Source organism: Telmatherina bonti (genome assembly GCF_933228915.1).
Source record: "Telmatherina bonti genome assembly, chromosome: 20".
In the NCBI taxonomy this organism is placed as follows: domain Eukaryota; kingdom Metazoa; phylum Chordata; class Actinopteri; order Atheriniformes; family Telmatherinidae; genus Telmatherina; species Telmatherina bonti.
Genome location: NC_136618.1, coordinates 12,660,837 through 12,685,275, shown reverse-complemented (window position 1 = coordinate 12,685,275; position 24,439 = coordinate 12,660,837). Strand labels below are relative to the sequence as shown.

Below are 24,439 nucleotides of genomic sequence, written 5' to 3'. Positions count from 1 at the left end.
GCGTGGTACAGGCAAAACGCTCTCTACTTTCTCTCAAGTCCCTGCAGTGACTCCAGTAAACATTTTACACCTTTCACAATTGCAGCCTGACACTCTTCCATGCAGAGAAAAGTTATTTGTACGCAAAAACTTTCCAGTGGTCTTACTGATTAAAACCTAACATTATTGTGGAATTGGGAACATACTATATTCCAGACTAAGGGGAGCTATACCCCACTTCTTATCAGTTCACGGTTCAAAACTGACGTGTATGACAGGATTGGGTTGAAGCTAAAAGCTTAACCTGGGTAACCTTTGCATTTACATACAAACAAACAAACGCATGCACCTGATGTCTTTAAGCAGCAAAAAGCCAGGAAGCTAAAATTCTGTATCTAATAACATTTTTTTTAAAAATTTGTTTTCTAAATCAAAGCTGCTTTTCTGCAACGACGCAAGTCAGAGTGCGCGCGCATTCCCCATTTGAGGCCAAAGAAAACAGGAAAGCAGAGAAACACTGCCCTCTAGTGACCCATGCGAGACATTACCTGTTGCGACTGTAGACTGGTGCATTTTGCCAGTTGTCTTCACTGGGATAAACTTTATTCTGCACAAAACTGTGAGCCCAGTTTAGGCTTTGAAGAAGCTTTTATGTAAATAATTACCTTCTCCAACTAAAATTAGACGGATACCGTTTCTTTTTCTCGTTAACACCTAGGGGTTAATGTGCTATATACTATCACACATAATTCACCATAGCCTAACTTTAAGACATCAACATGTCTTGACAGACCAGCAAAACACCCGTTTGATTACTCGAAGAGAAAATCTTTATTCTAAGCCTTATTTTAAGTACGCTGACAGTTTTGTAACTCTGAAAAGGCAATTACATTGTCATGATACCCATCCATCAAGGATGTGTTAATGATTATAATCATGCCCTTGGGAGCATAAAAGAGACCGTGTTTAAGACAGGATATCTAATAATTCTAAAATTAAAAATTCCAATACCATTTTTACTAAAGGAGACACTTCACAGCAGTTAATTTGGTATTTATTTCAAGAATAAATGAACATGTGTCTGACAAATATTTGCTCATCTCCAGTACATTCATAGAATGTCACTAAACCGTCCATCTACCCATAACTTTACTTCCCACAGCATTAACAGGAGCAACAACACCAGCATCTCTGTTACCATAATATCTGCTTCATTTTATGTCATCTTCTGTTGGGTTAATAAATTAAAGACAATGGAACACATCATTCATAAAATGCTCATAGGATTATTTATTTGCACTGCCCAAATTATTAAAAACTGTGCTGATTAGTATTCAAGTATTCCCTTACTGAATATCTCTGCGCTGGATTGTATACTAAATATCTGCTTAATCATGTTCATCACATCATTTTTATCATCACCTGTGGATTACATTATGTGGCGCAGTACAAGAATAACGTTTAAGTAAACATTATGTACATGTACTAAGAGAAAGAAAAACTAAAGAAATTGGTCTTGTAAATGTATATGCTCTTTTGTTTACAGTGCAAACCCCATGCAATACCACATGCAGTTATAGAAGATGCATGAAGAAGACCATAATGACCATGCATGAGCTTGCACAGACTACCCTGATTCCATCAGACGGCACCCAACATCCAGAAACCATTGCATGATTTCCATTTAATCCTGGTGAAATATTGACAGAGAGCACAAGCTGTTTCTTTTTCAAAGATGTTGATTAGTGAAATTTATCTGAAAAATGCCCCCCCCCCCCCCCCCCCCCCCCCCCCCCCTCACATCCCAGAACCAGTGGGCAAATCAATGTGACCACAGTAATTGTCATTCAAACTGTTGAAACATGCTAAACTAAACTTAACCTCTTCATACTGTGACTAGCCACAGCTTGCAGAGAGAATGTATTTTTGATTAAGAAACAAACATCACACACAAACATTAAAAACACTTAAAAAACAAAAATAAAACCATGTAAAATGGGAACCCCCTCTCACCTTCGCTAAAACAAAAAAAAAACAAAAAGAAATCCCCATGGCGACACTGTATTTACTACAGAGAAGCACTGGCATATTTAAAGTTTAAAAAATAAAAATAAAAAATAAAAAGAACTGTTAAAAACCAACCTCAACAAGTCTCAGTTTTACATTTGAACCCATGAAGGCTAAACAATCACATTAGACGGGCATCAGACTTGGAAAAGACACAAGTCAATCAGTGAAAAACAATACACACTTTTCAGTGTTGAGAGGACTTGGGTGCAAAAGAAAAAACTAAGTAATATTTCACTGTGCAATCATATGTTCTGCAAAGGCAACAAAATCAAAGTCTGAGCATAGCAAGGCATACTTTAAAAACAAACAATCCCCATTTCTGCATCACGAAAACATCTGACTGAAGCTTCTTGATGTACAGCTCAAGTAAAGATAAACTACAATGAAAATTCAAGTACATGTTATAAATTACCAGTGGACTTATCCTTAATCTTGAACAAATGGCATATTTTTTCTTAAAAACCTCTAAACCAAACTATTCATATCATCACTGGTGCATGATGTTTGACATGAAACAGCATAAACACTATAATGTGAATTTTTACAAATATAACTCAATATATGTTGTCCACTAAAAAGAAAATACAATCTTTGTTTCAATTAAATGAATAAATAAGGAGGAACACATTATGTTCAAGAGCTGAGCTACAATAATACATATGAGGCAGAAGTGATCTGTACCGCAATTCTGAAAAGAACATCAAAAATTAAAATTTAGGACGTATACCAGGTGAAACACTGATAAATGTTCGCTTGTATGTAAAATGAAAATCTCTTAGAAAGAAAACTCTTCGAGGAAAAAAAAATGCAATGCTGCTTTTTGGCAAAAGTAAGCAAGTGGTAAAAAAAAATAGGTGGCAAGTGGTAAAATGAACAGTTCATGTCTAAGAACATATATATTATAAATAAGAGGTTGGATAATTAACTAAATATGGTGCAAAGTGGACAGATTAAAAAAAAAAAATCCTGCTTACATCTCCGGACAAATGCAATGTAACTTGAATGGCAGTTTTGATTTTTCTGTTATTTGCCAATGACATTAATTCCATACTTGCTAATCGGGTCAGTGTCACCTCTCTACCTGCATTACAGTCACACACAATGCAAAAAGTGTAAGAAAACACACTTTTGTTCACACAATATGAATCTTTTTCCCCATTCTGTGAAATATTACATGGCTTCACAGATCAATGTGGCCTCGACACTTATAAATGTTGAACCATCAGCTGCTTGACGTCACCATTCAAGCAAAATCATTGACATTCAGTTTCCCTTTGAACCTTTCTTAAAGTACTCTTTGCATTAGTCTCCTTTTAGTACAAAGCTTTCAACCTTTTTCTCTCTTATTTTTAAATAAAACCCATTTGCCTCGACCCCAGCAAGACAAAAGAAATTTAGAGAACCGATGCCTGTTCAACCAGCTTTTAAAAAGAACAAACAAACAAAACATGCAAGGTAAGCAGGATTTAAGAAATTCAAATAAACAACCTGAAAGATTTGGCTTAACTGAATGACATATTTGTAATTTTCTGTGAGTACAACTGATGTAATTTGCTTGTGTCTCAATCAAGTCTCTATGAACAAATGTCTGGTAAGATTTCATGGCAATAACCATCAGTGTGGAGTCACTGTATGTTGTTTGTTTTTAATAGACCGGTGGGGGGGGGTTTTCCAAAATTTTCCCTTCTTCATTCATACCAACGTTCATTTCACCATGTTTACTCTGCGACTCTTGTCAGCAATATTAATAAAAAAAAGGAAACATAGTATTTAGAGCACTAAATATGAAAAGAACGGTAAACTTTTTGACAATTTGCGGTGGGGCTAACAGTCCGTTTGTCCCAGGGTGACCTCTTGTATCTGTGAACTGTTCAAAACAAAATCAATTGGCCATGCGCACAAAGTATTGCTTAGAGGTCATTGTCATGGCTTAGGAACGACCATTTAAATGGTCCATCAGTACATTTCAGAGACTGTGCCTGCTTTCCCAGAAAGAAAAGTTTTCCAATTTACATTCAGTCCTGCAGTATCAAGGTCGTGGCAGCCTGATGTGTGAGGGTCCAAGCGGCTACTCGCACTGTACTGACAGTAATGACACCTTGTCTCGGTGGCAGCATTCTCCTTTTTTCACACCACCCTGGTTCCCTTAATCAGTCTTCCCATTCTCCTGAGGGGTTCCAGCTTTGCTCTGGTGTGCAGATCTCAGCACCTTGTAGCAGCCGCGGGCAATCTTATGCATCCACATAACGTTCATGATGTCCAAGCAGAAGCTGGAGCAGATCCAGGCCACACGGCCACCCCAGGGCACCAGGTAGAAGGCCTCGGTGCCGTAGACCGCATACATGCGGCTGTAGTAGACCGGCATGACGGCTATGCGGACCATGAAAAAGACTACTGCCATGGCAACGCCATTTGCCATGTTGGGCCGGGAGGACTTGGGATAACCTAGTACCTCAAAGAACCAACTGGAACAAAACAGGTTGAAAATATTAACATGAAAATATGAGACAACAACAAGTTACTTGACATTTTAGAATAAATGTGGCTATTCTTTTTGTTGGTAGCTGAATGCATGCAAAGAGATTTGCAGACTAAAACAAACATTCAGCGTACTAAAGCACCAAATTCCACAGTAATATCTATTTACAGTAATACAACCCAAGAAGTTAGAGAAACTCTAAATTTGCACATATTATCTAATATTGTAAAATGAGGCCTTTTTAAGGCATTTAAAAAGAAAAAGGCGCATTTACAGAATGGACTACAAACTCTGGATAGACATGAAGAGGATTTTGATTCAATTGGCTTGCATTTAACTAAAGAATGAAACACATTTTCTTAAATAGTGATGACCTCTGTTGTGAATTTTCATTATATTAAGAAAACTGAATACATTCAAAAGATCTAAAACCAGGTCACAACTAAGTACATACCGCTGGTTCACACACGGTGTAGAAAACTCTGCGAGCAGACGGAAGTTAGCAAAGTAAGGCAACATTCCTTGGCCCTGGAAGAACAAGCCAAGCACAGGACAACGAAACATGAAAGGGACAAAAACAAGATATCGAATCATTTGGATCAGCAGGCGCGAAGCCGATGCATCACCTGCTGCACAAAAACACAATTTCTCAGCAGAATGAACACATAGAAGTCTCTAAATGTTCTAAGAATTACATGTTTTATTGTAATTCTGTGCCTAAAAGGGAAAAAGTGTAAAAAGTACTGCAATAGCACAGTAAATTCAGATATAATACTACACACAGCCCAAATGAAATCTAGATCCATTAGGCAGATCTAACAAGAGTCCCTTCCCTCAGGGCACAAGATTATTTCTTCAGTTTTAGAAGCCAAAATTAGAGTGTCATCCCTAATTCTGCGATAGAAATTAACACTGACTGAAGAGAAACTCGTTCCTATAAACTGGAGATAAAAGAGCTGATTAGTTTCTTCTCAACAAAGTCTCTTAGCACATTTGCTTAAATCACATAGGTCAACACATTTACAGTAACATCCCTCTTTGAGTAACACACAAACTGTTGCCTTGTGCTAACGTTTCTGCATGATAAATGGGCTTTTTGTTAAAAATTTCCTTCCTGGCACATCAAGGTGACACTGGTCCACAAAATCTTCAGGATTCATCCTTTGGAGGCTGAATGTCCATCTAAGATTAGATGGGAATAAATGTTTAAATAAGAAGACACCTAACTCTAGCAACAAGACATGGAAGGGAAGCCTCACTAGCCATGTCTGGCATTATCTCTGGTAAGGCGGTAAGGGTCTTTTCTCCGTCAGGTTTTTTTATTTTATTGGGAACATCTTGAACATGAAGCATTTGAAAACCTCAATGTACTAAAGGCAACATATAAAATCACGGTATAAGAGGATTTTTTTGTACATATTGAGATTAAAATCACCACTTTATCCTCAATGTGTGCAAACTTTTTTTTTTCCCCACATCAAAAAGAGATAAAAAAAAAAACCATTAAGCATTCTGCAATATAAAATTCAATTTATCTGAATTGTGACAAAACAGAGAAAAAAAAATAACATTGCACATTATACATGGATTGTACACCCATACAAACATTCAGCCAGCCACTACTAGAGGAAGCAATCCAAAGCCATGCAGTGTAAAAAGCAACATGTTCAACTGTTAAACGTGTCACTGTTTACAATACAAGATCAGGTCAGGTACTTCACTTTGTCTCGTGTAACAGAGCAGCTGCTTTATTTTTAAGGACACCTGATCTGACAAAGTCACTTTATAAATCAGATGGAAGCTCTGAGGCTTGGGATATTAAAACTGCGCCACTGGCCGCATACATTTGAATTATGAGTTTTGGTTCAGAAAGTGCATTAGCGAGATGAGTAATCGGACTTCTGTGCTGACCGTACAAATTCAGAACTTCAGTTTAATTCAATTTCACCAAAACACTCACAAAGACTATATCACTCAAAGGGGTTTTGGCAAGCAGCCTGACTTTTACAGCACATGACAAAATACTTACCATCAGAGCTGAAACAGAAGATGGCGATTTTAACATACTTACTAATAACAGGGTACATCTGCATTGCAGTTAATGTACCACTTCATATCAACTTTCCACACAGCAGGAGCATGCTAGTACCTCTAGGAACTGGTAAGTCCATACTGTGACTGGGCATCATATCTGCTCTACAACACAACAGCAATAACAGCAGACAAGACAGGAATAAAGGTGTCTCCATCTAGATCAAGACCTGCTCCATGTTTCCGAATGGCACATAACCCTTTTTGGTAGTTTTTGCATGAACAGGGATGCCACATCCCAACTCGATTTTGGTAGCTTTTGCATGTAGGGTTTGAAGAGGGGCTGTTTGTGTTAAAAGTCAGCAAAGGACACAGAGACAGACAGATATAATAGAAGGAAAAAAAAGCCACAATAAATTGGAAACAAATAAGAAGCAACACTTACAACACTGAGAACAAAAGCATGCAATTAATATACCATATTTTTTATTAAGCTGTATTTGGCAATTAAAAACACACACATAGGACATATTAGGCTGCCATTAAATGACATGTAAATGACTTGAATAGCATTCTGATCAAGTCATTTATCGCTGACTGACCAATAATAAAAACACACCAACAAGATCACATATTAAGCTGATTAGTACTGAAGTGAAATAGATTTCCCGTCTCTAACTAAAATTTATCACATCGCATTTTTTAAGTCATTTATGTATAAATTTGATAGTGTTACTTCAAATTCACTGAGCATTAAACATAAAAAATTGACATAAACACATCCAACACATTAACTAATAAGACCTTGACAACATATGACAAATCTGACTAGGTACAAAACTCAATAAAAAAAGAAAATGACATCAAGAATGAGCCAATTTTACTGTGACATTTACTGGAATTGTACAATGACTATTCTTCTTGCTTTTTCCAACTAAAGTCACAATCATTCTGCTATTCCACAAAAACTGCAGATCTAATCCGAGGAAAACAGTCATGAGTGTCCAGTAACAGTATGGCCTACTTTGTATCACTTACCTAACCCTTTTAAATACAGGTGCTTGCTCTGTTTCTATTAATAACAACTGTATTGTAACCATGTAACACTGTTTTATCATATTTATTATAAAAGGAAAACACTGTAGTTAAAAAGAAATACAGACAAGATTAACTATTACAATGTGTGATGAAATATAAATGTGGCATATGACTGGAATTTGATTAATTCAGAGGTATGATGCACCGGTCACCAGCATTAATAATAAAGTCTGTTTTTTTGCTGTTCAGCATCATTTTAAAATCATTTTATCAAGTTAAAACAAAAAATGTCAAAAAGCACCATGACTCGTTAACTCTTATTCAAAAATTGTTGTGAAACTCAAAAAGGCAGAGCAACGCACACTGTATGTCCTGCATTAAATCTAGTGAGAATACAAATCATTTACTGCTAGAGAAAGAATAAACTATTATTACTGTGACTTTAACTAAAATTAAATGAAAAAATCCATTTAACAGTATAAAGTTATTTCGTGCTCACAGAAAACCTGACTTATTACATCCACCATAGTATTTGGATTGAGGCCTGTCTATCTCTGGGAGTAGAAGAAGAAGAAAGAGGAAGCAGAACTAAGCACTGGGACAAAAAACACACAGGCGTACGGTAGTGTAGATAAGCAAGTGAGTAATTAAGAAAGTTAAATGCTCCTTGTTGGCATGCACTGTTAAAAGAAAGGAACCTTGTCTGTGTAGAATGCTTCAGAGCTACCAGCATGCACACAGTGGTTACAGTTCAGCATTCAGCTGTGTTAAGCTTAGAAAAGTTCAGCTGATGTCAGAGTTGTACAACACCAAAAGAGGGGTAAGTAAAAAAAAAAAAAAAAAACCAAACAAACAGAAGGCACAGAAATTGAAAGGGCAAGATGAGAGGGGAGGGGAGGGGAGGGGTCATCAGCCAGTACCATCACTGAGCATTCCATGCAAAAATTACCATATTCATTCATGTCCTGAAATTATGCGACAGATCCTGACAACCTAGAGGGTTTCAGATTGAACCAAGAGTGAACAGCACTGCTCATAAATGCTGGATAGGTTTAACTATGGCCACGACAGCCAGCTACTTGAGGATTGGAGCAAAAACTCTCCTTAACAATGGTAACCAACATCAAACCTTTTAACATAAATTTCCTTCTTTCAACAGGTCACACCAAACTACACCTATCAAGATTAACATTACCCTTGCAGATCCTCACACTACTAATTTAAAGTGATTGGTTATAAACTGCACATTTCTGTACATTTCTTTAATTTTTTCTCTCTACTAATGAACACAGGCAGAACACATTATTTTAGATGTATCTGATCTGATCATCCATGCCATCTTTTGCAAGTCTTCATATGAAAACACTGAGGTGAAATATAACTCAGTAAAAAATTTTTGTTAAATGAATTTCCATAATTTGAGGTTCATTACACTTAAGGATATTAACTATGCTAACCTTACTTTGCACAATTTTATATTTAACCTAAAACATTTGAGACCCCATTGCTAAATGGTGGCTTAATTCATTACAACACCCACCCAGCTAATAAGGACACAGTTGTTCACCCTTGGTTGTCTCCTTCCCATCTTGCCTGCATGTTCTGCTATTGGACAATAGGGCACTCACCAGTACATAGTAGTAAGCATATAATGCTGCCAGATGATGAACTACAAAAAACTTGTCGCCTATCGCCTTCCAATAGTAAAATATAAGCAGCAGATCTGGAAAACAAGAGTACAGGGGGAAGAAATTAACAAAGAATTACTGTGGTAATAAAGACACTGAATGTAAATACAAATTAAGACTACTACACAGTACACATCCAATGTTTAATTTTATCTGGGTAAATTATATGCTTCTCTTACCAGATATGAGGTAGCCTGTTGTGATTGCAACATTAGTCTTCACCAGTGTAGGATCTCCCCTATTGAAAAAACATATTTGATTTGAATTGATCTCTACATGTGTTTGGCATTTTGGTGATAAGAAAGTTTTGATCATTTTCATAAAGTCTAATAAATCTTTAAAAAAATTTAAAGAAATTTATGACAAGCTAATTCATATTTTTACTGAGCTCCACCTATGATTAACATGTGTAACTCCAAAGTTTCCTGGTAAACTTTAAATAAATATAAGATTAACCAAAAATTACCAACCACCTATAAAGCAGTGATGAACCTCCATTTAATTTGTGACAGCTAAAACTGTGATCCTTAGCTAGCTTTACCTGCTCATGCTAGCTAGTTAGCTAAACAATGATCTTTGGGTTATTTTTTTTCCACTAATTATATGGTCAGAAACAACAAAAGATATGGTTACATCTAGGAGACCAGCGAGGAAACGGTCAACATTGTCGTTGGAAGACAAGAAAACAAAAAGCATTATTTTCTTATACGCACACATAGTTCAGCAAGTTAAATCATTGTTATATCACTTTGTTACTGGGTGTCACCATAGCAACGCATTAATCAAATGATTCAGATCAACTGTCTTTTAAGAAGTGAATGAGAGAAATGTGCTGTAGTTTGACAGCGGTTATTTGGCATTAAAAGTACACAGAGGCCAACATTAAATAGTTCCTATACTTTAGCATATTTAGTAAGTGTTGTAAAAAGAAATGCAAATTTGTAATCAAAATTTTACCGTGTGGGACCATGGTGTAAGCAGATTAAACAACTCTGATCCGTGCATTAGATGGGTATAATGCTGTGCATCGTGGCGTTCTAGACTCTGCATCGTGCATCATAACAGTCTAATGCTAATTCTTACGTAAATCATGAGGACCCCTAAACTGTAGATTTACAGCATGGTGTACAAAAGAGAGGCTTTGACATGGGTGGTGTAACAATACCTAGAAGCAGAGTAGTGACACTGTTTCAACCTTTGTTAAAGTAATAGTTGTTTTATTACTGTATAAAAAGTTTTATTTATTTATTTTTTAAATCCAAAAGGTGTTGTCTTGCTTGCTAGCTATCTGGAGCAGCTAAAGCTAGCTAAAAAAAAAAAAAAAAAAAAAAAAAAACCCAACCAGCCACCACAAACTAATTGTGGTTCATCACTGCTTTATAGGTGGTCAATAAGTTTAAGTGAATGGTCAACTTTTATTTATTTAAAGTTTACCATGCTAATTCTAACATGAATCATGCATGACTGTCACCATAGGGGGGTCACAACCATTGTTTAAGCAATGTTCAAAATAACTCTTGGTTAATTTTGTTATTTGGAAGAAGTTCAGAGCCTACAGTTGCGTTATTCAAAAGGGATTTTCAAATTCATCTTGAAAGTGTCCCACTTCTCAAAAGTGTTCCTTTACTATGACTTAGGCCATGGATACTGGGACAAAGTATTCAAACAGATGATGATGTGATGTTAAAGACAGGCAAGCGTTTCCATGGCCAGGTTATGCACAGCCAGTTTTGCAGGCTATATGTGGGTATCCCTTCACATTTTCTGTGGGATTATGCTCTCTACTGTATCTAGTCTAAACTGCTGACTATGTGGAAGAAAGAGAGTGGATGCCTTTTGACGATTTAGCCATTATTTTGTGAAAAGTAATAATCAACTTTCTTATGGTGTTTTCAACAATCACACAATTTGGTGGTGGTGTCACCAAAACTTGTTCTAAAAACACTTTTCTATTCCCACAAAAGTCACAAAGAAAGGTATTATCTCTCATTTGAAAGCCGACTATGTGTAAAATATTGCGTTAGATGTTCGAACTCGAACCATTTCACAAGCAAGCTATGCTGACTAAAGGGTATGTGAAACGTGAGAAATGTTCAAAAGCTTGTAGGACATTTGTGATTTCTTAAACAATACAGCGCGTTCTGAAAGCCCCCTTTGGTCCCGAGAACAGTTCTCAGTAGACATCTGAGGCTGCCAAAGTCTTTTCAAGCATACCTCTCCCCTGAGCTGAGCGAGTCCATGTTGGACAATCACTCAAGCACTCGATGTATGTTAGTCTTTGAAACACTAACCTGGCAAGTAATGGATGCATTTACAAATGAAAGGCAGCCAAATATAGGTACAGTAGATGGGTTGTTAAATTCAAACCACAGAGCCTTTTGGTTGTCCTCCGGTCACAGAAGTGGGAGTAAAAAAATTTCGGGTTTCCAGCATTAAAATAACTAAAATAGATTTTTTAAATTTGGCTTTGGAGATTTGATGCAAGTGAAGATTAAACAGTTGGATTAATCATCTTTCACTGAAAGTTTGATCTGATTTAAAAATGTGGCACTGATCGTGCCATATTTTAATTACTGTGTCGAGCATTGGGAAAACACTTATAAGAGTTCCTTACAACCATTATATACACAACAGAAAAAAGCAATAAGGGTTGTCTGCAAAGTTTTATATCGGGAACATACAAATTCTTTATTTTGAAATTTGAAAACATTACAATTCATTGATATGGGGGAGTTACAAGCAGTAATAATAATGTATAAAGCTAGAAATAATTTGCTACCTGATAACATACAAAAAATGTTTTTTTTTAATCTGAAGATTTTAAGTATAAGAACAACTATGAAAAGCATATGCATTACAGTATATGGTGTAAAATTATGGAACAATCTTCAAGAAGAACTCAAACAATGCCCAAACATTATCCATTTTAAGAAAAAAGTCAAAGAAATGTTAATTAGAAAATATAAATGAACGTATGTAAACCAATAAGATAAATAGGTACATAAAGCTATACTTCTAATAAAACTGAATGTATGTAAGTAAATGGACATGTGTGGGGGTATGTACAACTGCAAGTTTATCTGTAGTTGTATGATGAGGATATGTACATAAATATATGTGCATATGCAGATTTGTGAGAGTATAAATATATAGAGAGGTGCATGATCACCTGTTAAGGTAAATATGTCATTGCTTTGTGCCTGTGAGTGTTTGAGCATATGTATGTATGTATATATGCAGATGTGTACATGAGTATGTATGTGTACATGTCTATATTTATTATTTTTTGCATTTAGTTATTTCTTTTCCATAAAAAAAGAAGGAAAAAAAAGAAAACTGCCTATTTAAGAGATTATTTAAACAACTACAAGGAGGAAAAGATTATAATTGTAAAAGGGGGCAGGAATACATAAGCGTTGCTTCATCCTGCTCCTTTTCAGGCTCGATAATAATTGCTACTTTTTAACCTGTTGATTAAATTGTGATATTTTGTCTGAAATAAAGAAATATCTATCTATCTATCTAAAAATAGATTTTGGTAGGCTCATAAAGTTGAATAGCGTTCTTCATACAACAGGATTGGGTCAGGTATAAGGACTGGTCTGCAATCTTTTTCACAAACTGTGTGTTTATACTGTTCCAGGGTTTCTTATTATTTGTTTGTCACATCCAATTAAAAAAGAAAAATGGACAAAACCACAGACAAGCAAATTAGTATAAATCATATACAATCTATCACTCATACCTTACCTTGCAGCAGACAGCCTAAAACATTCCTTACACTACAGTATGTTTTGGAAAGAATGAAAAAAAGAGGTACAGACCACCAAAATATGGGCTAACCTTGAACCCCTTTCTTCATCTTTTCATCATTGCTAAATTATGTTAAAAGTCTAGCAGGTTTGCTGTGCCTGCAATTGCTTTACTATGAGTGCACATGTGGGCGTATCATCAGAAAAGCTGACATTTAGCATAAAATTAAGCACTTCATCAGAAAAAGTTTAGGACACACACAAACATATGCAGCAAAACTCTCACCAGACTGGATCTTCATTGACAGCATCATCAAAGAATAAGATGTAGAGACAAAATATTCCCACCAAAAGTGCATGGAACGTGGACACTGTCCTGAAATAAAAAAGAAAAAGAAAAAAAGTGTCACAGATTTTCCACAGAAATAGCACATTATATATATTTACTGTCACGATGAGTGGTGGAGGCGTGGACTTGAATGCAGGGACAGGAGGCAGGAATGCAGAATGAAGATGTTTTTAATACCAAAAAATACTAAACTGAAGGCAAAACAGCATGAAGCTAACAAAAAGAACCAGCAATGAAGAACAGAAACCCGGTAGTACATATACACAAACAGAACAAGACACAGGTGGAATGACTTAAAGGGGTCCTATCATGGTATGTTTTCTGAGTTTTCTACAGTGTTACAGTGTTGAATCCTCATCAGACATGTGAACGGCACCGTTTTTTATCACCTTAAACGCATGTTTGAGTTCCAGCACTCTCTCCGTTCGGTTTCCATGGCGAGTTTTTTCTATTTGGAAATCCTTGTTACATCCCGGGGGATAAGGTTCGGTGATTGGTTACCTTCTACTGGTTAACAAGGGCATGTACAAATACATCAGGCGGGTGGAAAACGTGGGATAAAGTTATTTCCAACAATGGCTGGTGAGTTTACCAAAGAGAGACATCCTGCTGCATTCGTTGCTGTGCGTTGCTGTTTTCCACTTTGTTTTCAGGGTCTGATTCAGGTTCCAACATGTAGGGCTGTATGCTTTGTGTTGACGTTGTATTATTTTTTTTTTTTTTATTGAGTTCATATTAGCCTAATCCTTCTGTTTATGAGATGTTACAATGATGGCGAAAGCAGGTGCGGTGCGCGCTCCCGATGTAGTGCAGTGGTGGGAGGCGGGGCTTAATGCGGAAGAGTCTCAATCCACTCATTTTGCCCACAGGCTGATCGGACAGCCTACGGAGAGGGTCGGTCTGAAGTAAATAAAGCAATTTGGGACAATAACTCAATCAATCCCAGCCCCTCTGGTCTCAGAAATAAAAATAAATTATCCTGAAATGCACATAATAGTTCCACTTTAATTAATGAGTGCAAGTGAGTCTAATGAACGGGAAAACAAAACAGGAAACAAGACACAATAGAGCTAAACAAGAAAAACTACAAAATCTAACAGGAAACTAGAAAACAAAATGTATCATGACATTTACTCATTACATGTGCTTTGGAGCAGCTCTGTGGTTAGAAAAGAGGAGTTTTTGGTACTCACAGTGGATCAACTAATTGCCTGTCATGGTTGCACACAGATTCAGACCAATTAGACAAAGAGATTAAATACTGCTGAAGGGTCAGGCAGAGCGGCACAGAGTCCCAGTCAGTCATTCACACAGCAAGACAGTCCAACTGTTCTCAGCAGTTTCTCAGTGAGTCAGAAAGACAGCAAAGCTTACTATAAGACTGCTGAAACACAGCCTGTAGTCATAGACCTCCAGAGGGATGCAGGACTCCATAACCACTTATTGTTAAGTTCCATTTACTCATAACCCATGTGGTGGTTCAATTCCACAAGTGCTCTCATGAGTAATAGAGTAATAGAGAGAAAATGAAAATGAGAGACTGATGCATGCTCGAGCAGGCTGGCTCACTCTCAGCACCTCTTCCCATCTGGACATGAGGGGGCCTTGAATTCACAGCATGCATTGCTATGGTGCTTAAAATGACCGCAGCTTGTTTGTCCCTGTGTTTTCACTCCTAGAGCCTAGGCTGTAACTGTGATGTTCCCACAACACATCAGACGATAACAAAACTGATTTCTAAAGAGAGATTATGGTTTATTTGACATTTTGTTCACTAAATGTTAATCAGTTGTTCCAAAAGTAAAAAGAGAGGGAGTCACAAGTGTATTTTAAAATTTTTACAATGAAATCATTGATGCCAGCTGAGTTGCGTGAGAAAAGCATACGTGCACTTTATCTAGAGCTCCCTGTAACATGAGTGGAAAAGAGCTCATGAAATTTTGAACCATTAAAAACTCCAAATCATTTTTAGCAATTTGTGCTCCGCCTTTTCGTTTTAATGTAAAAATTCATGTAGAAACTCAACCCTTTGAAGCAGAGTCGATGTAAGGACATCCTTTTATCAGGACGGCCTCAGTTTTCATGTTATGGTGTAAAATGATGGTATTAGTAGATATGTCAGCAAAAAGGACAATCATAAAAGAGCTAATCATGATAACAGTACTTTGTTGAAATAACATGCAGATCTACGGTGACCAAGCCTTTTCTCATCTGCATAATTTGACTTTTAGGAAAAAAAATAATGGCATTAAAACAGAAAGGATTATCATATTTACACTTTTCCCTCCATGTTTTTTTTTTTCTATTTTGCTATTTATCATTATTTATGCAAGCGTTTACCTACAATCCTTACAAAACCAACTCCAACTCTGCTCAACTTTGATGACAACATACATCAACATACATGTCTTCCAGGCTTTTCTTGTCTCTTATTGATCTTTGACTGCTCCCGATTCAATTATTGTCAACTTAATTGGTTGAAAGTTTGACAGGAAATGGCTTCATCCTACTTTTCAGGTCAAAATAAAGGTCTTTTAGCAACCTGCTAGTGACAGCTATCCTATTTGTATTACAAAAATGTTGATAAATAATGCTTTTATCGTGGTTCATGCAGAGTTTCTGGATGAAGAATTCATTTTGCAGCTGGATTGTAAACCTCCTGGATGGCATGTAAAACCTCCAAAACTTTTATTTATTACCAGGGCTGTGACAATAGGCTTTGGTCCCGATTTGATTCTATTCTGATTTTTTGGGTGCCGATTCTATTTAAATTACGATTTTTACGATTCCTCGATATTGCTGATTTTTGCAGACTAAAAACAAAAAAAAGTACTAAAATTTTTTTGCCAGTCATTTCTCTTGATTTCAATTAGAAAAAAAAACACAGAGCAGCTCCAAGGCACAAATTTAGCAAAAAAAATCCATTTCAAAATTGTGAAGCAATAAATCCCAATATTCGATTTTTGATTTGATTTTCCCAGCCCTATTAATTACCTAAAGGGTAAACTATAGATCACAATTTAACCTACAGAGCTACACACTACTGTTCCTAAGAAACTGTTGACAATACAATAGATAGTACAAAGGGGCACTGGCGATCTAGGGTTAGAGAAAGCAAACAATCTAAAAATAACTACTGGCATAAACAAGAAGACAGTGAAATGCTCATAGATTCAACCTGTAATGATTGATTTTAAGAAGGGAAATGCACAGCAGTGGAAATGCAGATATTAAAAAACCTAACAAAAAGAATCTCAAAACACAGCCCTGGTGTCTTTCAACTATGCTTCCAACACTGACATGTCGAGTAGACACTGCAAATCATGGATTTTATTCTTTATGCGAGTCAGACACAGATGTCAAAAGAAATATATGAGCTGAATATCAGCACATAGCTATGGGTTCAGAGAAAACAGAGCCTCTTCTGGCCATGCATGAGAGCGAATAGCTGTGTCAGTGTCTGTTCTGTGCAAAGGATGTGACCATTCAGTCACTGTGAACAGGAGATAGTGTCAGGTCACCTTGAGTTCCACTCCACCTTCTGCTTTTCACTGAGACCAAGGAAGCCTGGGCTGATGCGCAGGGACATCCAGGGACTGACTCTGTGGAAGAGCCATTGGAAAGTGATGAAGCTGGTCACCGAGATGGTGAGGATAAGCTGGCTGAATGGGTCCATGGCCACCCAACCCCGCTGTGGGAGGACAAGAGAAGATCATGAGTGGAAAGTTAGCAAAGTTACAGTTTGTTCTAATAAACTTACAAAAACAGCAGCTTGACACAAAAGACAGTAGAACCCCAATAAACCAGCAAGCCCTTAACTAGTGGTCAGCTCTATCTGCAGCCTTCGTAACAATAAGTCCTTAACCCTATAAAGCCCAACTGATTTAGTTTCTGAGATATTTTATGTCACTATATGGTAAAAAAAAAACTTTGCTCAAAATCCTGTTGAACACAAGCTGATACTTATCTTCTGCCCCCAGGAAGCAGAACATTCCACTACAATTATTTTGACATATCACATTGACATGTGATTACCTCCACAAAATTATTCTTTTTTTGTTAATAGGATAAAGATGGTAACAGGTCTTGGTTAATAGGTCTTGTCATTTTTTCATGAATTTAATCTGCTTTGGCATCTTTCTTTCAAAACTGACTGATAAATATGTTAGATTGAAATTTCCAATGACAAGCTAATTTACCACTACAAAGGAACGATTAGGACAGAGCAGTAAAGAACAAAGAAATACTGTCTACATGGGAACATCAGTTTTTGTGGTTTTAGCAGTTTAATAAACTCACACCCACTTCCCAGAAGCTCAACGACAAAAACTAGGTTTGTTCATTGTTTGTATACTTGGAAGAAAAGACAAAGACTTAATGAACAACTCTTAAGTGCAGGTGTAGTTATGTAGTATTTATGATCCTATGCTGTGCACAGCTTTACTTTGAGTTAAGCTGCAGGTTAAGAGTCCACAGTTTTCTTGACTAAACACAGCAAACATTTCAAACAGGTGAAAAGAATTCAACCGGGGTTTCTCCATCAAAAACATGCGAGCAACAACATGCATGTGTGATTCTAGTGGGCGATTTTTCAGAGTTCCAGATGAGATCGAGAACCCACAGCCTTGTCAGACTCGCACGACGTTTCAATCAGCATCAGGCTGTAAGCGCACCAGTGCAAGGCCACGGGAATGGAAGTGATCAGATACAACCTGACAGAGAAGCGAACTCCTTTAATGGTGCAGCTTTTATTTCTCTCTTGATTTACCCTCCGTCTCCCACGGCAACATCTCTAGTATCATAAAGGATTGATTTGCTTTGTTAAGCATTATGTAATATGATTAATTACCAACCAGACAATCTTTGGGCATCAACAGGAAGTATCCTGTCCCACACTCCAATAGCACATGACCGCCTCTTTCCTTATTACACACTGATGTGCAAAGTCATTTTTCATCTCTTCTGACACAAAACTCCATTTTTGCTTGGTTTGCTCTCCATGCCATGTCACTGTCAAGATGCATTTTTTTAAAAAGGTACAAAACAAATACTAAAAACAGCAGTAAATCCTTTAGAAAACAGCAAAATATTTTTAAAAAATCTAGTTCTTAGAACATGTTTCTAAACCATTGTTTACCAGGGTTTGTAAACCTGTCATTTACATTTTAAGTGGTGCATTTAGCTAACCTTGGACTTTTAGTGTTGACCTTAAACCTACAACACATGCCTGCACACGCACAAGGCAATGACTTATTATCCCAAAAACTACTTTATGATTTTCTTTATTTTAAAACTTAGACCTACATTATATATAAAAAGTGACTAACACACAATCTGCATGTCAGTCTACCTCCAAATAAACAGTGGTCACCATGAAATATCTTTTGAACACAAAGATAACTGAGACTAACTCACTATTACCATGATAACAGCAATAAGATGCAGCTAAATTTGGAGCTAAATTAAAATTAATGAGACAGAACATTTTTAATAATGCAGAGCTCTGCAATATTGTAATTAAATATGAAGAGCTTCAGTTTCACGGTCTCCAGAATGAGCTCTTCAGGGTGCAGCTTTTTCACGCATCCTTTCCAACCAGTATCCACAGAGCTAAAAAGATTTCTGAACTGGTGTCCCAGCAGGCTCTCTTCCCCTCTTTGATGGCTGCAATCAAAGGTTAACAGTGGCTGCAGATGACCTGAAGGTGTGAAAGGAATGCACTGAAATGAAAACACAGCCTGTTCTGACCTCGAGGATGGCCTGCACGTAACATGTCTCAAAAATGTTCTTGTAGACACAGATGGAGCTGCTAGTGGATATTCTAACCTTGGATCTGGTCTAATTCACTGTCAGAGACTGTAAATGTCACTGAGTCACTATCAGACATGCACATTATGAACAATCACCTCAGCCATCAAAGAGAGAGAGAGAGAGAGAGAGAGAGAGAGAGAGGCAAGTCTGAAGGCAAAGGCTTATACGGATGTGCTGTAAGTTTTCACAGCAGCTTCATGTCTGATCAGCTGCAGCCACAGAATAACTACAGAACAGGAGTCCAAAACGTAGACATATCGCTGTTTTGCAAACCTGTTGTATTTGGTCAGTAAATGATCTAACATGAATCCTCGTCACCCACAAGGAAACACTGACAGTTCACTGAAGCTTAAATCAATCTTCAGCTGTTCACAGGGGGAAGATAGGAATGTTTGCCGACTGAAAGTTCATGATTACCAAAAAGATAGAAACGTTTAGGTGAAAACCAGCTAAATTTTAAAACTATGATGCTGGATAAAAACTTTAACAAAATGCATATTTAAAAGGACAGTTTGGTATACGTCTGGCCTGCCTACTTAATGACAGAAAGATATTGTGTGGTATAATTATTAATCATCTCTAAAAGGGCCATGAAGATTATTTTTTAATGCTTTGGCATCACAGCTTTGTTGGAAGAACTATGCAAATATAAAGCAGGACTCACTGTAAATCTGGAAATAGGCACAAAGTAAAAATAAATTTAGTCATGCAAATGGGACACAAAAGTGGGTTTTTCCTCTTTTCTTCTTGACACTCAGTGAGGCTGAAATTAAAGTATGTCAGATGGAGACTTCTTACACGCCTGCATCACTTTTTTCTTTAACTGCTTGAGAGTTGTGACTAAAAGGAAGTGGCTTGAGGTTTCTTGAGTGATGCTCGTTTTTACTGCTTAAAGCTAAATAAACCTGCATGGAAATTTTCTATTAAACGTAGATGTTAAAGAAGAAGAAGAGAAAAGTCTTGATTACTGCAGAATCAGATTGAAATTAGGTACTCTAGCTCAATTAACCCTTTTTTTTTTCCTTTCAATAAATTGTTTGCAGATAGGCTCTGCGGTGGACTGGCGAGCTGTCCAGGGTCCTCCCTGCCTTTCGGCCACAGACTGCTGGGATAGGCTCCAGCTTCCCCACCACCCTTCATCGGACACATGGTTAGTAGGGGTGGGAAAATCGAATCAAAAATCAAAAATAGGGATTTTTTTTGCTTCACAATTTTAAAATAGATTTTTGTTAAAAACTTGATTTTTTTTTCTTCAAATAAATAAAAATAATCCATTGTAAAATTTTTGTCATATTTATTGTTTTTATTGATCTTTTTACTTGTCTTCTTAGGCCTTATAGCAGCAGAATGATAGTCTGGAAAAAACAACACAGTTACTTTTTCCACACCATCATTCTTTATTTCTTGACTGAAATCAAGAAAAATTATGTGCAAAAAAAAAGTTTTTTTACATTTATTTTGTTTTTAATCTACAAAAATGAGCAATATCAAAGAATTGTGAGAATCGCAATTAAAATCGAATCAGCACTTAAAAAATCGGAATCAAATTGAATCGGGACAAAAGCATATAGTCACAGCCCTAGTGGTTAGGATCATGAATGAATAAATGTATGCAGATAAAAAAAATAACACAGACAAAAAATATGGCTTTTGACAGCAATATACAATCCATTTTGAATGATTGCAGTGTACACAGGTACCAATGGCCTCCAGCATCAATGGCATCACAATAAATAGATGTACAAGCTAATCTTCACTGAGGATCCTGAAGCCAAGGGAATGAATGTGCACACAGCTAACATTTGTACAGTAACACACATCTAAGGACTGGAACTGAAATAAACTATGTATAAGTAATGTTTTAGCTGCCATACTTGTTGTTAAGACAGCTGGTAACTTATTTCCTGCCCCAAACTCCAGTTAGAAAAAAAAAAAAACAGATTATCTCAGAAATGTGGTTATCAAAATCATTGCATGCATGATCCAGTGTGATACCAGTCCTTCGTGTTATTGGTAAACTTTACTAATAAATTGTAGCTGTCAGAAGACTCAATGGCAAAGGCTTTAAAAGGGATGGTTTGGTGGGTGCCATGTGTTTTAAACAAGCTGCAACCTCTGGCGGTTAAACGTAAAGCCAATGCGAAGAGGCAAAAATTGCAGTTTTTTGTGACTCTTGGATTTTTGGTGCCGTTTCACGTCCTATTCCCCGCCATGTGACACGGAAAAATTACTTTGACAAACATCACAAAACAGGTTTAACCCAGGAATATATGCTTTCTTTGTTCTAACAACACTTTCTAATCTTCTTCGCTGCCATCGTCTCCCTGTCCGCCATGATCGCTCTGTGTATTTTTTTATTTATTTATTTTTGTTAGTGGTTGCACAAAGTTCCTTGTCTTAGTTTGATTGACATGAGAGTAAATCAAACCAGCAGGCGGTGTGATGTAACAGCCGTCAAATCTTTTGCCACACGCAATTAGTAAAAGCCAGTTTTGTTTTGTTTGTTTTTTTTCCCTTACAAAAGTGACGCCTGGTCTTAACAATGCGGGACAGCGCTCCATTCTGTGGGTCGTGTGAAAAGTAATAGAAATACGGGACTATCCAACACAAAGTGTGACATCTGGCCACCCTAATCTGTTTAGAAGTCAGAGGTGTGTCCTTTTGATTGACAGGTACCCGGTATCCCGCTGGAAGAAGGCAGAGTGTAGCACAACCACGGTTTTGAGCTGGTGTGATTTAGCTTTAGCCTGCATACCTCTCTGCACGCATGAGGCCGCCAAGGCGGCGAGGTGTGGGAACCTCCCATTGAGCGTCAATTCAGCTGTTCAGAAACACATAGGTGATGTCCATCCATCTTTTATATACAGTCTAATATGGTTTTAAAAAGTGTTTAAAGATATTATTTTTAGCATAGAAATTGTAATAAACAACAACTTTGTAGCAAGTATTAATAGGTTACTGTATTAGTTTGCTGTCGTAAAGGTTTTGCACCACAGATTAGTTCTTACAAAAAGCAAACGAACAAACCCAAAAATGTAACCTTTATACAGAACCTTGCACTAAGGCCAACAACCAATGTTTACATTCAAACTTCTGTGAAGAGTAAGTTTACTTATGCTGATCCAAAATTAGCAGCTGTACAGGCAGTCTAGCTTGTTGCCAATATTTAAGTATGTCAGAGGCAGAAGTCCACCGAGTGTTGCACTGGTTTATTTGCATTACGTAATTGTTTTGTATATAAAGCCAATAAAGTTTATTTTTGAAGACAGACAGAACTAGTTCAAAGTTTGCACGCACCTGCCTGTGTAGAAATGAATGGCTGGCATTGCATTTACCTCTCCCACTAATAAAGACTGGGCTATCTACAGGTTTGTTTTAAGGTTTTGTTTTTTTTGCCTGCTTGTAATGAAATTTAAAAAAAAAAAAAGATGTAAGGTAGCTAATTTAAAGGGTTTATAAATGAGAAACCAAGCTGTGATAACTACCCCCAGGGGTGTATGGACATCTAAGAATAGCAGCCTTCTGACATGCTTACAAAATAAGCAGGATTGCTTTACATGCGCACATGCATGTTTTGAGGCCAACAAGTGTAACACAGGAACCAGTTGCCAAGAGCAAATGGTTACAAAGGTCGACATGGGACAGAGGAAACATCTGAAATCCCCTTGACAATAACTGACAAGTTAAAATCGCCTGATTGAGTTCAAATTAAAGCTAAAAAATTGATTGTGCTCAAATGGAGGAGGGGAAATAAGAAGCTCCCAGGACACTTGCTGGACACAGAGGTGAATGAAACTATCACCTCAGGGTGTCATCAAAATGTTTATTTCATTTTCATTTTTGCTTGAGGAGCAAACTGCTGTCACAAGACACTAAAACAAATGAACATTTGTCAGCATGAAAATCTGGACAATAAATCCTGGGTTATTACCAGACAGCGCCTTTAAAGCGTGGTTTGATGAGCCCAAAATGCCACTTTATCAGGAATATAAAATAAAAGGGGGTTTAAAGAACGATCTGGCCTGAATATTCCTGGAAATAAAAGTAATACGAGTCTTCCTGGCATGTGACTATCAGATTTTTCCGGGAAAATTGTTTTTCTAGCTTCTATGATCTTGTAACACTGACAAATGCGCTTGCGTAACACGGGTGGACCGCTTCTTTTTTTTCTTTTTTTTTTTGGTTTTTCTTTTACGAGGAAAATAACTTATAGTATTCAAGGTGCTGGGCAACTCAAGTCGAGCATATCTTCCCGGTAAACATGACATCTGTATCTCCGTCGAAGCAGAGAATATGGTGTGTATTACAGCTCGCGCGAGGCCGGTTCACGCCGCATTGCTCATCCAGCTGCTATTTTGTGTTGAAGGGAAATAAGACTGGCCTAGTCGTGTCTTGTGTGCATCAGCCACGAATATGACAACAAATCCCCACAGATACAACAGACCGGACTCACCTTTCGACTTTCATTCAGATGAATTTGCTTCTCGCTCTCACAACAACTGGTTACGGTTTCCAGGGTCGCTGGCCAAACGGCGTATGTTACGTGAAATTTCGCCCCGGCCGTGTCGAGTCATTTTTGATCAACAACTAGACAGACCTCCAGCTCCGCAAGCGCTAATAATAACAACAACAACCTGTGGGGGATCCTGAAAGAGGCTGCAGCTCGGTGCCAGTTTGGTTGTGTTTGCTGAAGATCCCGACCAGAGCAAGACGGGCATAACTGCTGCAGCAGAGGTGCAGATCGTGCAGCTCGACGCTCGATTACAGAAATGACGGATATGGGGGAGAGGAGGGAGGAGGGGAGGGAGGAGGAGGAGGAGGAGGTGTTGGTGGTGTGTGTGGTGTTTAGTGTGGAGTGACTCTCGTCGCTTTCTCTTGGCCTCACATTATCGCTCAGTTCTTAAAGATACAAACGTAAACAGATTCATTCACATGGTGTCTATTAATAGTCATATAGTTGTGCTCATATTTATTCATACCCTTTCATTAAAGAAGGGGAAAAAACAGCTGCCTGTAAAATAGGCTAAAATTGACTAAAGTAATCATAAATAAACATTTTATGAATATCATTACATTATTTTTTCTAATTCTGGTTCAATAGAAATATTGAAAAATAAATAAATAAATAAGATCATTCATTACATCACTTATAAAGTAATATTTAGTTGAACAATCCTTTAATGTTTCCTCTCCAGTCAGGTGTTTTCTGTTCCTCTCAGTCAGACTTCTGCACCTGTTGACA

The 24,439-nt window shown here is 37.3% G+C and overlaps 1 protein-coding gene across 1 annotated transcript; it reads right to left on the bottom strand.

Annotated features, from left to right (window-relative positions):
* Positions 1-1,788: 1,788 nt before the first annotated feature.
* Positions 1,789-23,912, bottom strand: tlcd4a (TLC domain containing 4a). Its single transcript, XM_079259419.1, has 7 exons — positions 23,651-23,912; positions 16,908-17,077; positions 13,324-13,413; positions 9,465-9,523; positions 9,226-9,320; positions 4,983-5,056; positions 1,789-4,514 (listed from the first exon to the last, which is right to left on the bottom strand). The coding sequence occupies exons 2-7, from the start codon at positions 17,060-17,062 to the stop codon at positions 4,196-4,198; spliced, it is 792 nt and encodes a 263-aa protein (XP_079115545.1). The 5' UTR covers positions 17,063-17,077; positions 23,651-23,912; the 3' UTR covers positions 1,789-4,195.
* Positions 23,913-24,439: the final 527 nt, after the last annotated feature.

Excerpts from the sequence above, each read along its gene's own strand:
- tlcd4a (XM_079259419.1), bottom strand. The coding sequence starts at position 17,062 with ATGGACCCATTCAGCCAGCTTATCCTCACCATCTCGGTGACCAGCTTC. Across the intron at positions 9,321-9,464 it reads AACAGGCTACCTCATATCTG|ATCTGCTGCTTATATTTTAC; the intron begins GTAAGAGAAGCA and ends CTTGTTTTCCAG. Across the intron at positions 4,515-4,982 it reads ACACCGTGTGTGAACCAGCG|TTGGTTCTTTGAGGTACTAG; the intron begins GTATGTACTTAG and ends GTTTTGTTCCAG.